This window comes from Limulus polyphemus, unplaced genomic scaffold, assembly GCF_000517525.1.
Source record: "Limulus polyphemus unplaced genomic scaffold, Limulus_polyphemus-2.1.2 Scaffold282, whole genome shotgun sequence".
Taxonomy (NCBI): domain Eukaryota; kingdom Metazoa; phylum Arthropoda; class Merostomata; order Xiphosura; family Limulidae; genus Limulus; species Limulus polyphemus.
Window position 1 is genome coordinate 48,850 of NW_013665892.1, and position 18,254 is coordinate 67,103.

Sequence of the window (18,254 nt, forward strand, 5' to 3'; positions counted from 1 at the left end):
AAGAGAGAACTATTAACAAATCCTGAAAGAGAGGATGTGACAGGTGGGTGTGGCAGGAGGAGATCTGATTTTCTACTTGACAGATCTGTAACCAAACAAAATTGAAGGCTATAAAAATTATGGTTTATATGAGCAATGACAATTTTATAGTGAGTAATTTACATTTAATTTCGTACTTTTTGGAGGAGTGGTGGATAAAATAGAGAAGAGTAGATGACTAGAGAAAATGTGTCACGTGTGTCACACTAAGGGAAATTCAGGATTTTGATAATATTGCCTTGTGAAATGAAGAACTTAAAACTTATATACTATTAAAATATGGATTATTAGCCAAGAGTTTATGATATATTAATTGGAATAACATAAACAAAAAAGTAGTTTAATAAAATTTTGAATGTAAGACACTAAAACATATCTAACACAATGGACATCTGGTTGTAAGCATATTAAGATTTATGATACACTGCATTTGGCCCTTAGGTTGGTAAACTTTGGGGTGAGTTTCCAACAGTACATATAAGGATCTGTTCTCCCTTGATGTCATTGCTGTGTACAAACTATACGGTACGATATTTTTGGCTTTAACTCTCTTGCAATTGGTAGGTCAAAGTGCACATGTCACAACCTTTTACAAGTTACTTTCAAAACTTAAACTACTTTATTATCAATGTATAGAAATAGACTTGGCATCAAAATGTAGTTAATAAATCAAATATTAATAATATACAAGTTTAGCAATTAATTTTATATGGAAATATTAAAAAGTCCTCAATCTCCCCTAATACAAGAATTGTGACATTCGTCCTCTAAATCTTCCTCCTTCTCTAATTTCTTTACCACCTCTCTTTGAAGTACAATTCTCTCTGATGTTTTATACCATATCATTTATAACCAAGAGAAAGGCAGTTTTGATCTATTGAATGACATATATGCAACAATGTAAGATAATGAAAAATAATAATAAAACTTCATGGGTATGGTCATGAACAGCTTGTAAATAATGTCATTCAATATGTCAATGTGAGCTACTCATTCACCAAGTGATTTACAACTTGTGTAGTAGGATTATTTATTAAACATGGTTCAAAGGATAATAAAGCAAAAAAACTTAAGTATAAACAGTTGTAAACTGTTATAAGCCTTAAGCTATTTAGTATAAATAATTACAGTTTTCTGTTAAAATCTGCCGTCATTCTAAAGAAAAAAAGGTAATTTAGATTTATTTCCTTTTTTTTTATGGTAGATACAAGGTTGGTCAAATCAAGCATGTCCATATAAAGTTAGGGTAGAGAAAATAACAGAAAAAAATATGAAGTTTTACCAAAGAAAATATGTTTGATATTTATTTATGATGTTATAAAGGTTAAGTAAATGAAATTTGAAACTTTGCAGATAATGAAATGTATTTTGAATCTTAACATGATGATAACTTTGTACTCACAGCAGTCAACATTCTATTCTAACTCCATACAGCAGTCAACATTCTTTTCTAACTCCATATGTTCATAGACAAATCTTTAGTAAAACTACTTAATTAAAAAAGAGATTTTTTTGGTGTGCAAAGGACTTGTAATGTTCACTCAAAGCTTGCCAAATTTCATGAAGATACACAAAACATACTAAAAGCTATAACATGTAAACTATGATGGTTACCTTGTGGTTATAAAATCAGTCGCATTAACCCACCCTGTTCAGAAAGAGTTAATGGACTGCTTCTGTTACTTATGAAGCCAAACCATGCATGTGTTTCCTTGTACGATATTTATGATAATGTGTTAATCATCTGAATTTTTGATTAATTTTAATGCTACTTTGACCTGACCTTGTCACTCAAGTAATGCAAGTTCATAGTAAATTATTAAATAAACCAAAGTGTTCATCATTTAGACATACTAATTTCAACAGCTCAGCATCACCGAGCACATATAAAAATGTTAAGAAAAAATATATATCCCATTTCTGACTGAAGATCCAACATTAATATGCAACCTAGATAGACCACTATAACCAAAATGAACATAATGACATTTTCAATTTGAATTTCAGACAGAATTGATTCTACTTAAAGCATAAAAGCTGCAGCAACTCACATGGACTCAATAAACATACATTTCCTACAATATTAGCAAAATGCATAATCAAACATCCAGAAATATGTTATGTGATGCCCAGACTGAAACTAGTACAATTTAAGAGCACGATATATTAACACTAATAAAACTGTTTAAGAAAAACATTTTGGATACATCAGTGAGACCTAGAAATTTGTATAATAGTAGCATATAAGCACTTAAAAAACAGATTGTCATGATGTATGACCTTGAACAAACTAGCAGTTGCCCAAAATGATTTATTTTACCTTTAAAATATCAGTATATACTGTAGATAATCAAAAATAATATGTAGATAGCTAAACCAAGATGGACAGATAGGGATGTAGTTAGCTAGGAAGAAGATAAATAGATAGACAGATAGATAGAAACATGGGTAGGTAAGATAAATAAATAGACAGATAGATAGGAGCATGGGTAGGTAAGAAGATATATAAACAGACAGAAAGAAAGCTAAAAAGACAGCAATATAAAGACAAACAAATGGGGATATGGGTAGCTAGTAGGATGACAGACAGACAATGATATGACTAGCTAAGAGGACAGCCAAACAGGCTGACAGATAGGGATGTGGGTAGCTATAAAGGTAAGTGTATAAACAAGAAGGGTATATATTACTAATAAAAATTCTAAAAATATAAATAACATACCAAGAAAAGTTCCTGCTATCCACACCTTCAGTGGTATTGGATCATAGATCCACACATAGGCCTAGGGAGAAAAGCAGCTACAATATAAAAATTTTGGTAATTTTCAAAATGTTTGCCTCAGTATGTTATTTATTCAACCCCAATAACAAAGTCTAATCCAATTATAAAGGTCAATAAAATAAATCCACCAAAGACAACTAAGTATACATGTACATTATATACCTGCAATCTTTCACGTGTTTGATGACATGTAATTAATCCTCTCACTATTGGCAGGTCAAAGTGCCTTTTTAGAGAGTTACATTTAAAATTTAATTAAGCTACTTTATTGTTATGGTATACAAATAAACTTGGAATCAAAATGTAGTTAATAAATCAAATTTTAATATTATATAAGTTAAGTATTTAATCTTGTAGGGACATATTTTTAAAAATCCTCAATTTCCCCCCCAATATAAGAATTGTGACATTTACTCTCTCGGTATCTCTTCTTCTCAATTTATTTACCTTCCCTCTGAGAAATACAGTATCTTTGAAACTAACAATTATTAAATGCTACAATTCAAAATAGTCTATGATTTGTGTCTATGAAACTAGTAATTATTAAATGCTACAATCCAAAATAGTCTATGATTTGTGTCTATGAAACTAGCAATTATTAAATGCTACAATCCAAAATATTTTATGATTTGTGTCTATGAAACTAACAATTATTAAATGCTACAATCCAGAATAGTCTATGATTTGTGTCTATGAAACTAATACTTATTAAATGCTACAATCCAAAATAGTCTATGATTTGGGTCAATGAAACTAACAATTATTAAATGCTACAATCCAAAACAGTCTATGATTTGTGTCTATGAAACTAGCAATTATTAAATGCTACAATCCAAAACAGTCTATGATTTATATCTTTGAAACTAACAATTGCTAAGTACAGCCAGTCCTCATAATCCATCATGGATGCATTCCTAAGGGCCACAACGAACAAGCCCACTAGCCCATTGACTTTCATGTAACACGTGGTAGATATATGACATAACTCATTATTTTTACAATAATATCTTACAAGATGCATTAATGTACAGTATCACCTGAAAAAATACTTTACTAATAAACTCACCAGTGATGGTCTCAAAGTTGACTCCGTGTGGGAGAGGTGGGTAATTACTGGTGAGAAGAGCAGGTAGGGAGGGGATCATCTGCCTCCTCCTATTCAAGTGCAGGTGTAGAAGTGATGGTAAGTTGTATTGTTTTCTTTCTTCTTTCTTCATAAATTTCTTAGTAACAAAAAATTGAATCCTGCGTATTCTTTGCCACTACACTGGTGCACTCATGTCAGGGTCATTTTCAGAAGCAAGTTCCACTGCCTCATTGACCTTATTCACGACAGCAATTTGCATACAAGAACTCTCTGTAATGGAGCTTCTTCAATAGCACCACTTGTAGCCACAACTTTTGCTTGTTGGTCCAGCTCTATGAAGTTTTCATTTGTTAAACTCTTCCTATGATAATTTATAACTCCTCCACATCTTCCTCATTAACTTCATTGAAACCAGCCTGTTGTGCAAGCTGTACAATGTTGTTGTGAATTTGAGGCATATCAAGTTCAAAACCAATGAAGTCATTTACACAGTCAGGCCACAGCTTTTTACACACGCTAATAATGCACTTGACAGTCACTTCTCTCCATGACTATGCGATGTTTTTCACTGCCTTCATGATGTTATAATTGTGCCAAAATTCCCTGATGGATGTGCCACCGTCATCATCTGTCTCCTTGAAGAGCTGTGGAAATGTACGTCGCAGGTAGTATGCCTTGAAGACAGCAATCACCCCCTGATCAATGGGCTGCAATATGAATGCCGTGTGGGGTGGATGAAACACAACTTGAAGTTTAATTTCTATTGCTATGGAATCAAGGTTGATTGGATGACTAGGTGCTTTTTTTTAAGAAGGTCATGACTCTCACAATACCACTTAACAACTGAGCAAAAATCACAAACAAACGCTCTTTAAAAATATCCCGAGTAACGCAATATTACAGGCAGGTTTACCTTGCTGTAGCCCTTCAGTGTTTTGAATTTTTGTGTTAAAAACTTATAATGTTTACTAAAAGTCTGTCACATTTTGTGAATATATATATTGTATCAAAAGTCGTAATATGGAAACTATAGTGAGTGCAAAGTGGTTACAAGATTGGTCTAATTGACAGATCGTGTGACAACAGAATTAATCTATTTCAAATGACAAAATGATTAAACAACAAACAAAGGGGTGATGAATAATGAGGACTGGCTGTACTACAATCCAAAATATTCTATAATTTGTGTCTATGAAACTAATAATTATTACATACTACAATCAAAAACAGTCTATGAAACTAACTATTAAGTATATACTACAATTCAAAATAGTTCATAAAAAATCTTAAGAACATCCCAAACCTTGAAAAAACCTATTAGTACCATTAATAAGCTCTCAAAAATAGTAACACATACCAACGTTTTACACTCCTGCTTTTTTTTACCCACACAGGAATTTTACTGACAAAAAAAGTCACTTTTTTTTTCATTTCATAACCCAAGCCTTATTTATAATGTCTTAAGCATTATTTAACAAAGTTGTGTTCTAGGCTCATGCTTGAATTTAAATGTTTATTTTTAAGTGACTAGCTCGTCTAACAAAGTATACAAAAAGTGTACAATCTTCAGGACATCATAAAGAAGAAACAGAACTAGGCAAACTACATTGATATATCAATGGAAACAGTTATCCAAAATAGGTATTTTAAACTATAAAATTAGCAATAACATACAGGAATTTGATCAAGATCATGCATAAAACATGTCACGTACATTAATCAAACTATGTTACATAACATGAACTATTACCTTCTCTCTTTTCATATTTATATATATCACAAACGTGGTTTAAGACACAAAATTACTGCCACCATTTAACATACCTCATTTCCATCAAGAAACACTTGCTCCAAGTGCATATCTAGCTTGATTTTTTTCTTTTTCTTTTCTCCTTCTTCCCCTTCCTAAGTTAAAGTACGATATATAAATTGTATTGTGAGATTCTTTTACAACAAGTTACATTAAACTGCTAAAAAACTAATAATACATTAGTAAATAAGCCTTTTGTGTAAAAACAATCTATAGTACAAACTTTTTTCATAAGATTTATCCTTACATTGAGTTAAGATGCACTTTGAAAACAGAATGAAAATTATTTCATACTTAGATAGAATTTTACCACTGTAAACATCAAATATTCTTTATCAATTCAAATGTCACTCTTAATGTTAAGTGACGAGTTCAGATAAACTTTCCAGTTTGAGTCAATATAATACTAAAGTAAGAGCTCTAATTCTATTTTCACACTTTTACTGTACAAGTTCCTGCTATTAGAATAGAAGCATGCGAACCTTATAGTGAAAACTAGAAGATTAGGTACACAGTATAATTATAACAAAACTTAAAACAAATAACAAGAATAAGGTTTTAATCATTGTTTCAATAGTCAATATGACCTCTCCTTCAAGAAATAAATAACAAGTTTTTTTTTTCTAAGTTTAAAGACTATAATAACTGTAGAAGTAGTAGTTATACAATGTTGGTTTCCTCTTAATCAAGCCTTCTCTCACACGTACTACTCTAGTTTAGCCAAATTCAGGCTTTCATCTTTTAGTTTTGTTCAAGTTAAATCTCCTAAACCCCATGGCTGCTTTACAGTTTCCCTTCAATTTTTGTTTCATAACAGTTTGGTCTCACAGTTTCAATGTGTGTGTGTGTGAAAATAATAAGAAAAAATTCAAATAACAGATCTGTCATCGTTAAAAAGATAAAATGTTTTTATATTAAAAACTCCATTTTACTTATCAAACACCATGTAGACTTCTGTACAGCTTTGTAGCATTTTACATTTTTGTATGATTACTAACATTTGTTTTTACATAACATAATTTTCATACCTTTTTTCCTTCTAGTTCTTTGTCTTCTTTTTCGCTTTTAGTATCTTTTTCTTTATGTTTTTCTTTCATCTTTTCTTTCTCTTTAACTTCATCGGCAGTATTTTCTTCTTCTTTCTCTTTGTTTTTTTTCTTTGGTTCTTTCTGGATAATAATCTTCCGAGCACGATGGAAAAATTTGTGCCTTAGCATCCTTTAATACAAAATCAAAATTAATGAACTAGACAGATTTTATGGAACAAACAACTAAGTTAATGGAAACATAATATTTGAACATAGTAATAATTCTGAATGTCATGTTGTTTGATGATTTTTAACAAAGAGCACCATAGTCTATTGAACAAAAAAGACCATCTTAATTAACTTAGTATTCTTAACTACTTAGGACATCCTATTACCTGTATACAATAAAATTAACTTCATTTTATAGTTGTGCATATGTTATAAAAATAAATAATTCAAAACTTGAAAACAGGTTCTCATTTTTGTTTGATACACTGAAACAAACATTTTGAAAAGTTATTTTATTACTTTTGACATTGAGAAACTGGTTCTCAAACTTAGAACCAGGTACTTAAATAACTATTCTTTGAAACGAGTTCTCATTAGTTTTACACCTTAAAATAGGTTACAATTTAGTTTGATACTAAAACACCAGTATCATTTAGTCTGATACTTTGAAATAGGATCTTAATAACTGTAATATTTCTAAACAAGTGTCTCATCAGGACAACAATTCTCAGAGGTTGAAACAGTCCATGTACATTAGTTCTATTACCTAGCATTAAAATTTCAATGCTGCAGAACTCCCAAATACTTTCAATACAATAATATAGACAAAGATAACCTTATTGTTTCTTTAAGAAGGTAAGAACAACTGAATAATTTTCATGGAGAAGAAAAATTAATCAAATGTTATTAAAAATGTGGCTTAAAAATCAAACTTAAATAAAAAAATACTTGAAACAGCAATAACATACCAGTAAAAATAAATAACAGTTGCTATCAAACATATTCACTCTGATAATGACATTTCAACATTACACTTGCATTTGGAGTTTAACATACAGTGTTATTAAATTGTACAAGACACAAGTTAGATCAGTATGTTCATAATGCAACAGGTAATGTCAACATTTGCTGGACAACATATTTTTTGATAAATAAGCATACATTATGGCGATATTTCATTATAGATATGTTTTGTATGTTCTGTTTTGTTTTTGAAGTTCGCACAAAGCTACACCAGAGCTATCTGCGCTTACCATCCCTAATTTAGCAGTGAAACACTAGAGTAAGGCAGCTAGTCATCACCACCCACCACCAACTCTTGGGCTACTCTTTTACCAATGAATAGTGGAATTGACCATCACATTATAATGCCCCCACAGCTGAGAGGGTGAGCATTTGGTGAGATGGGGATTCGAACCCACAACCCTCGGATGGCGAGTCAAGTGTCCTAACCACCTGGCCATGCTAGGCCTTGTATGTTATGATTGAAACGCAGTAAAATAAGCATACCTTTTTTAAATTATTATGTTTAAATACACACACTTGTAAATATTGAAAGATTGAAATAGAATTTTAAATTGAGAGAAGATATGTTAAAGGTTTTCAACTTAAACTATTTACATAAAATTACAAAAGAATTCCTATACATACCTTAACATACACACACATAGATATAAACACACACACACACACACACACATTGCGAACCATGGTGTCTGTCCAAGTGTTCATCTGCCTCCTGTCTACGCCAGCCGCTTCCTGCGCTGTATTTGAAGAGCTGTGCTTGCAGGCATAGCTCAACAATCACTTTTGAAATGATGGGAGGACAGGCATGAATAATGTTTATGCCAAATTTTATTTTGCAACAGGATATTCTGCACTAATTGTTACGAATTAATGTGACGTAACTTAAATAATAAAAATGTACATTTACCATATGTTATTATTGACAGGTTCTTAGCATAACTGAAATGGTCAACAATTACCTTTCACGGTGAGCAGTATAAGTAACTCAGAACTTTGGCTCTAAGTGAAACCAAGAGTGCAACACAATTAACCTTTCTAAAGTCCATGAAATAATTTACATTGATACATGAACTTAAATTTTTCCCATCTCTTTATTTCAAAAGAAACCTTAAAGATAAATTCTTAAACTCTGAGCATTCCTCACAAAACCTCATAAGATTTTGTTGAAGTTTATAAGTATTTTGTATGCAAAAAATGACTATTATAATTACATCTTTCTAACAAAAATATTATTTATCTATTGTAGTTATTTGCACTCAAACTGTGAATAGTTCGAGTGTAATGTGATTTTCATTTTAAGTATAAAAATACTTTTCTTTATGTTATAGTTTTCATAGTTTACTTACATAATTTCTAGAACCTCCTAAAAGGATATCAAATTTTTTAAGGTAAATCTTTATATTATATTTTTAATTTTCTCTACCATATTAAAAACCATTATCATTAATGCACAATGCAATGAAATGACTAAAATTAGGAAAAAGAACAAATGTACATTCATTTTAATTTTTTGAAAAATATCTTTAAAGATATTATTTTGGTTATATTAGTAATTTCAGGTCTCTTCCTTTTTTTACATAATTATTTTTTAATGTTTTATTTTCCTTTCTTGTTCTTGCACCATTTATTCTTCGTCTTGACACAAGTCAATGGTGCCCTCGAGGAATATTACAGTGTCTCTGGCAGACATGCACAATGCTTCGGCAAAATTTTTATTCAGTGTGTAATACTGTAAGCCTTGAGAACTGACACAAAGTATTATGTATATTTAAAAAATGTTTAAACCTTTTAATTATGAATTTAATAACATAACTAATACATAATTAACAAAATTGTGTAATAGTAAGACCTAAACAAAATTTAAACTGTATCACTAACTATAACATATTTAGGTAATAAACAACCGTAAATGCTATAGTCGATCAAGCAGTCAACAATACTACAGTCAGTTACATGTACTCTGCATGCCAATTTCAAAATAACCATTGTTAGATTATAGTGTAAAATGAGCTCTTTCTAATGACTATACACATGTGTATGTAACATCTACATGTAGGCTACAATGCTCAAACAAATCTTTTGAAGGTGGGTATGGCACTTGTTAGGGGTTGAAAAAATGTTTACCTGTTTCAACTGCATTCCTTCAGAGAACATTGAAATGTATGAGTCAAAAGGTTACGTAAGCATCTTAAAGTTTAGATGTACATTTACTCAACTATCATCATTTTATTGAAGATACAGAGTGTCAAAGTAGAGAATTTTCATAGCTTGTTGGTCACATAACAGTACATCTGAAGTTTTAAGGAGTTTTAAAGGTTTCTTTTGAAATAAAGGACTTAAAACTTAGATATCATAAAACTTTGAATCATAAAATACATTATAATTTTAATTCAATTTACATAAATTGATAGTAAGGGTGTTTAATTACATTTTGAATGTAACATGGTGACTTACCCAGAAATGTGTATTAAAGAGACATTTGTTTTTACTGTGTTTAATGGCATTCATTACTCATACTAAATTGCAAAAATTAGTTTGTTTTAATTAAAAATATAAATGCTATATCGGCAAATAAATGTGTGTATATAAACACACACACATAACTCACATATCCATATAATCAGCTACACAGTCTCTTGTAGTGAAGAGAATCTCTGTCTTGTTCTTCCCTGTTGACCATGGTGAATCCAAAAGACAATCAACAGCTTTGGAGGCTAAAGCAAATCACAAACAACAATGTAGCATCAAAAATAAAGCATGTTTGTTCACACTATATAACAAATCCAATGCAGTAATCAACTCAGTATTAAGTTTAAATATACATAAGCTCCCATTATTCCTGCTAGATCAATAACAGAGAATGTTATCTAAATTAGCTTTCTTAAGGTGTGGGCAACAACTTGGTGTAGACCGTTTTAATGCAAATCTTTAAATGATAGAGTTCAGGTGTATAAAACTTTTTTAGATAAAATTCTGGATCATCAAACTTGCAGAGCTCATGACAACTGATACACCTAGAAACTGTAGTATTCAGTTGATAAATATACAAGATTTGTTATCCAAAATGAACAAATATATTTCATAATTTGAGTTACACTACTGCATAAGGAATTAAACAATATTAAATCTAACTATAAAGTTAGCTAATCTCATACTCTTTTTTAATATAATAATAACAAAAAAAGAGTAAAAAACACATTCATGATATAAAAGACTATTCAATGTAGATATTATTGATTAATGTATTTTGTGAGAATAATTTTATGATTGTTTAGTTTTGTTCATAACAAGAGAGTTAGAAGCAATTATTGTAAAGCAAATGTTATGACAAGTTTAGTTATGTAAATTGGTAAAAATTGTATATTGTGTTTATAACTCATTGATGTTGATAATACAGAATGTTGCAGGAAATTTATTGATGCTGAGGATATAGTGATCAGAAGATAAAGTAATAAATATACAAATAGTGTGAGATGAGTAGGAAAAGAAGACAGACAAAGAGAGAGCAGACAAGAAGTAAAGTTATGAGAAGGAATTTGGTCAAAGAAAAGTTAAATGCAAGGTTAATCATCATAGGAGTGGAAGGCCTAACAATTAATATTGGCATAACAGTTGACATATTAGAGTGAGAGTTATGGCCACAGCCAGAATTATACAGTGGTAAACAGTGATAGAAGAGAATGTGAACAACAGTGGAAAGAAGTAGGCTCATATATGCACAACTGTAGTAGTAATGTAAATAGTGTAGAGATTACAATCATGCTACTAACCATGTCAAATTTTGATAAATTGATAGATATTGGAGAGTGTCTTGGGTTAAAAGACAGTGAACTATAAGAGTTTATTAAACAACAACAAGAACTAGAGAGAGAAGAGCATACGCAGAGAAGAGAGGAAGAAGAAAAAATAAAAAATACAAAGAATAAGAGCACAAAGAGAGAAAGAAGAAAATGAGAAAAAAGAAAAGCTGGAAACAGAGAGAATGAAAATACAAATTGAGAAAGAAGAAAAAGAGAGAGTGGAGAGACTTGAAATAGAAAGAATAAGAGCACAAACCGAGATTGAAAAACTCACCCAACCAAAGTAAGAAGGACCCAAGAATGACAATGGAATCAGGGCCAGCCAACCCAAGCTGCCACAGATGCTTTCTTGGAGAGATATGAAACATTTGCTCAAAGTCAGAACTGGAATAAAGGCAACTGGGCAGTCTGTCTCAGCCCACTTCTCACAGGAAAAGGCCCACAAGTATATGGCCTACAAGATGCCATAAATTATGACAAATTAAAAGTGGCTTTACTGAAATGACATTAATTCACTGAAGAAGGTTTTCATCAGAAGTTCAGAGGAGTCAAATACAACACTAGAGAAATTGTATTTCAGTTTGTGGCATGTCTGCAGCGATATTTCACTACATGGACTGATATGGCCAAGTGTAAAAATAGTTTTCAGGAACTAGCAGACATGACACTGTTCCTAAATGAGAGAGCACCAAAAACTTTAGATGAGATGATCAAGCTGGCAGAACAGTATATGGAAATCCATGGAGGTAATATAACTGGCAAGTCCAAGAATATCCAGTTAAAATTCAAATCAGTGATGGCTGACCAGGAGCAGAAGTCTACCAATGGTGATAGGAGGTTAACATACAGAATGGAGAAGAGATGTTATGTTTCTTATAAAATGGGGCACATTGCAAAAGAGTGCAAGTGCATTACTAGCAAACAACAGCAGAAACCTCAACATAAAGCAGCTGGAGCTATTTACAAGGACAGTGCTGGTAAGAAACAAAAAAAGAGTGACTGTCACTATGGATGTTACTGCCAGAAGAAAGAGAATCAGGACTATTTGTCAAATTCAATACAAAAAAACATGGATTGATCAATGCATGACTAATGGTCGGCTCAAGTTAGCAAACAGATCAACAGCAGCAATAGTGATGGGAGCACGTGATAAATATCAACAGCTGCCAACAAATCATAATATGCCAATATGTGAAGGCTATGTTGGGAACAAGAAAGTGAAGTTTCTTCAAGACACTGGGAGCAGTAGTACAGCAGTGTGAACCAATCTAGTATCCGATGATCAGATGATGGGTAAAGTTATGCCCATGTGTACTAAGTAATGAGACAGTGAGAAAGTTTCCCCATAGCAAAAATAAAGTTGGATACTCCATATTATGTAGGAGACCTTGAGGCCATGTGTATAAAAGAAAAAATACATGACTTGGTGACAGGAAACATACCAGGTAGTAGAAATTTAGAGGAACTAGACAGAACAAAGATTGATGAAGCATCTGCTGTTACCACCAGAGCTTAAGAAAAGAAGAGCAAACAAGACATCAAGTCCCTGCAAGTGTCAAAAGGTGACATCCTGAATTTAAGAAAAGAAGAGCAAACAAGACATCAAGTCTCTGCAAGTGTCAAAAGGTGACATCCTGAATTTAGGTTTGTAAGAACTGAAGGAAGCACAGAAACTTTCGGACAATGCCTGGGAGAAAGTCGAGCACAAAACAAAAGGGGGACTACACTTATAGAATAGAGAACCAGAAGGGAGTTCTATACCAACAGAATACCAGACTCAAGTGAGGAAGTAGGCTCATGAATCAACTGTGGGAGGTTACCTAGGAACAAAGAAAATGGCAGACAGAATCACCAGTAGCTTCCAATGATCAGGAGTCACCGGAGAAGAGTCATTCAGCAAAGTAGATGTGGACTTGATTGGACCCGTGTCTGGCAAGGGCAATTGGTATGTGCTGACAGCAGTCTACTATGTGACACGTTATCTGGAAGCAATAGTTTTGGTGAAGATAGAGTAGCAGAAGCCCTCCTGGAGATATTTTGCAGAGTAGGTTTTCAGAGAGAAATCCTGAGTGACAGAGGGACCCAGTTGACTTCAGAACTGATACAGGAAGTATCCAAACTCATCAGTACTCTGCAACTCTTTACCACTCCATACAATCCTAAATGTAATGGACCTTGTGATAGAGTCAATGGAGTTTTAAAAAGCATGATAAAGAAGATGTGCCAAGAGAGACTACATGATTGGGACAGGTACTTGCAGGCAATATTATTCACTTATCGAGAAGTCCTACAAGCAAATACAGGATTTTCACCCTTTGAGTTACTGTATGAAAGAACAGTACGAGATGCTGATATTTAATGAGCTAGGGATAGGAGAATAAGAGTCAGAAGTAAGTAACACATACCTGTATGTGTTAGACCTTACAAACTAACTGGAGGTGACCTGTCAACTTGCTCAACAGAGTTTGTATGCAGTTCAAGGTAGTCAGAAGCATTTTTACAACAAGAAGGCCAAGGATTGATGTTTCAATGTTAGACAAAAGGTCTTAGTTCTGCTGCTCACAGACCACAACAAACTTACCCTGCAATGGAAAGGACCTTTCGAAGTACAGGAAGTACTCAACAGAATTGACTACATGGTGAATGTGAATGGGAAGACCAAGATATAGTATGTCAAACTGTTGAAGAAGTATTTTGGGAGAGAAGACTTAACGAGCGCAGCAATTGAAACAGAGATGGATGTTGTAGGTGTGGCTGTCATGAAAGTAGAACCTGACGACAGTGACTTCATTACAGAAGATAAGGACCCACTAAGTCTAAGAGCACCGAGTAGAGATAAGACATACAAGGAAGTCAATATGAGTGTCAAACTGACTAAGATGAAGAGGGAAGAGAAACAAAACCAACTGTGTCAGCAAAGATAGATTAGGAAATACGGACCACGGGCAGGGATCCTGTTAAGAAGTCCTCCTACTGGAGACCCTATGTTAGGAGAGACAGACAAAAAAACTGTGAATACTAGTGTAGACCGTATGATCAGAGTGTGTGGATAAATTAAGGACAGTCTTTGTATATAGTAAAAAAAATATTGTAAATATTTATCTTGGTGAGGTGTTTATGTCATCATGTAAAAGATTGTTTAGTTTATATATTACTGATTAATTTATTTTGTGAGTGAATATTTTATTATCGTTTAGATTTTGTTATAATAAGAGTTAAAAGCAGACGATTGTAGGAAGTTCTGTTTGTAAGTCATTGATGTTGAGACTATCGAACGTTGCATTGATCTCAAGAATAGAGATTTTTAGAAGGCTGGCAGATGATTAAGTGATAGATATATAAATAGTGTGAGACAAGCAGAGACAACAGATAGACAAGTGCGAGTAAAGTTATGGGCAAGGAAAACTTTGGTATGAAGTTAACTATTGTAGAAGTGATAGGCCTAACATTTAATATGTTAAAGTAAGGCTAACAGTAGAAAAGGAAATAAGAAGAATAACTTATTCTCTCAAAGGATGGTTCTAAAGTAATTGAATCAGCCTGGGTACACTTTGACCAAAGGAACAGAGAATATATTGAAGAAAAAAGACCAAATGATTATGGTAACTCAAGCCACAATTGTAAGTGAATCACACACAGGATACTAGTGCGATAGTAATAGAGAAGATAGTTCGGCTTGTCAACTGAAATTCTAAAGCAATTGAATAAGCCTAAGTGGACTTTTGACAACAAGAAGAGAAGTATATATACAGTGTGTATGATATGTCTGTGATATCTATCGTGTAAAGAACTTGTTGTACATACGTTTAACTAGTTCTGAATATATATGTATATATTATTTTGAATACAAGTGGAGTGAGTGCTGTTAATTTATTTTTGAATTTATCATCAAAAGTCACAGACACATACTGTAGAAGAATCCTTAGCCCAACAACAAAGTATATATTTATACTATTAACAAGTACAAGTAAAAGCCTTTAACTGACAATTGGCAAACATAGCTTAACATCTGACACACATACACACACACACAAATACATACGTATATATTTATCAACAAAATACAGCTAAAAAGCATTATATAACCTCATTTAAAACATAATTCTTACCCAATTTTAAGTATAAAATACTCACCAATAAAATACTCAACTTTGTGACTCAAGAGAGAGGTTTTTTTAACAGGAAGCTTTTGCCGCAAATACTTTGCAATATCATATTCTACTTTGCTGGGTTTTTCATCTTTTGGAGAAAGTAACTGCTGTAAGAAACAGAAAATTTGGAAACATAAAAAGCTTTGCTACCAACTTACATTTCAGTTCAATTAAGCATAACTAACAGGGGGAAAATAGAAAGTGCATCTTCCATGTTTTATAAATTTGATTCTAAGGAATCTATGACTGTTTATCAATTTTATGTTGCATTATATCTTCCAGTAGTGATGATTAAAACTGATTCCAAATCAATAACAGCTTGCATTATGGTCAGCTATAGCCTTTTAATATAAACACACTAGTAGTACATGTATATATGACAATTTTTAAAAACTAAATTGGAATTCAAATAGGTATACTAACCCATGAATTGATATACAGAAAACTGATATCATGCTTCTCTGATATCTTGAGATATATGTATCTCAAACTCGACAGATTCGTCTACCAACAATCTACCTCCACATGACACAAAAATGCACAATAGTAGCATGTATTTGAGTTTGATTTTAAGTACAAAAATACTGAGATTTCTACCATCCTCATACTGAAACAGTGCCTATGACCATACAAAAGTTAGCATCTTTCTCTTCAGGGATGTGCAGAAATTAGACAATAAAGCAATAAACTTTCTCAAGGGCATGAGACATCCTGCAATCAAAAAGTTTTGAGGTCTCTCAGATAGCCTCCCTTTTGGCATAAGAAGCTGAGGCAATAAAATGATAGCCAGAAATTTACTAGTCCCAATGTAATCAAGCAAAATATCAATGAACTCTAATTTGTGATGAGTGAAGATTTAACTAGGGTATTCATTGTATCTATCAGCAAGATATCTAAACAAAATAGTAAACTTGATCAACATGAAAGTATCAATTTTTTCACAATATTATCAATGTTGAGTAAACAGTACCCTCTAGAATTCAAATTTCTTCAAGTCTAATGTAAAAACAAATACATTAAATAAAGAACACCTGGATTTAGACAACTCAAAGTGCAAATAAATGTGTAAATTTAATTGATGATGTCTGTATACCTGCAAATAATAATAAAATTAACCAGCCACTGTAGCAAACTTGGCTAAATGTCTGTTGGGATGAAACATAGAAATTTGGTCTTAGGGTACCACCTCCCTAACTTTTAATACAATTGATAAATTACTTCTATCAGCCAATTTGTTCAAGAGGTAAGGGAAAGGTAATTCAATTGGGTCTCTACTTTCGTGTATGACAAGTCAAGGTTCATGTCAGGAAACAATGTACCATTTATACAAGACAGTAAACATTGTCTCAGTCCAAGTTAAGTAGTACATTAATAGATAGATAATAAGTGGTGCTATATTAGACATTATTCTTAGTTCTGAGGAACATTGGTTAGAAATTATTTTTTGAAAGAACCATTTTCACTTGATAAAATGTGGTTCACGTAAAATATGTTGGGTTACTTATCACAAAAGAAATACAAAGGCTTTTGGGTTAAATACAGGACACCCGAGAGGCTTTTGCATTCTAGTCTGATTAAAGAAAATGATGGAGAATATTGTGCATGGTGCTTAACTAAGACTTTCTTACAAGATCTAAAAACTTGCTGAAAGATATTATATTCATTACAAATTTTTAGATTCAAACCAAGATGCCAAAGAAAATTATAAATTTTAAATAAACGTTTTTATGAACACGGAAATCAATGATAAAATGGACGACTTTGTAGGATACAAGGTAATAAACAAAAACAAATAAGAAAGCCATAAATGATGCTAAATGGGGCACTGAAAAGTTCTTACCTTGGATTGTAAGTTTATTTTTTAAAGGATTTTAAATGTTTATAATAACAGCAAAAATGGATGCAAATAAATTAATGGACCTTTAAATAGGAACTTTATCCTTGAGAATGAATAACAAGGTACCATTAAGTCCTTCAAGGACATTCTTGGAAAAACAACCACATGAAAAAGAGAAATTTTAAATTTTAAAAAAATTTTTTGGAAACTGTACTTATAAGATACTGACCTCTACTCAATGTCTAACCTACATGTCTTTTCCATATGTTGTCCTTTCATCCTGTTGTTGTCAGAAGTCAGAATAAAGGAATCAGGCTTTTACCCCATCAATCACATAGATAATCTTGTCAACTTTAGGTAATAACATTACTTCCTACCCTTTTTTCTCAGTAGCAAATAAGTTAGATATCTTAACCTATCCCTGTAAAACAGCCCTTCCATTCCTCAAGTCACCTTAGTAGCTATCCTCTAAATCATCTCCCATAAATCATCTTCCAAATAAAATGTCTATAACAGTAGCCAGAGACAAGTGAGGCAAAACTAGTGATTTGTACATAAAAAAAAATTACATTTTTGTATCATAATCAATATGGTCACAAATACATTCATAAATACGTGCTGCTTTTTTAGATGAAAAAAACCCCAACAACTTATATACCAAAACAAAACATTTATTAAATGAAAT

At 32.2% G+C, this 18,254-nt stretch overlaps 1 protein-coding gene across 1 annotated transcript in view; it reads right to left on the reverse strand.

Annotated features, from left to right (window-relative positions):
* Positions 1 to 18,254, reverse strand: part of LOC106457021 (translocation protein SEC62-like) — a 30,424-nt gene that overhangs the window by 9,561 nt on the left and 2,609 nt on the right. Inside the window, exons 2-6 of the mRNA XM_013916406.2 lie at positions 15,716 to 15,839; positions 10,390 to 10,495; positions 6,747 to 6,936; positions 5,733 to 5,813; positions 2,762 to 2,822 (exon numbers count right to left, since the gene is read on the reverse strand). Of these exons, the coding sequence (XP_013771860.1) occupies positions 2,762 to 2,822; positions 5,733 to 5,813; positions 6,747 to 6,936; positions 10,390 to 10,495; positions 15,716 to 15,839 (562 nt within the window). The remainder of the gene's footprint in view (positions 1 to 2,761; positions 2,823 to 5,732; positions 5,814 to 6,746; positions 6,937 to 10,389; positions 10,496 to 15,715; positions 15,840 to 18,254) is intronic.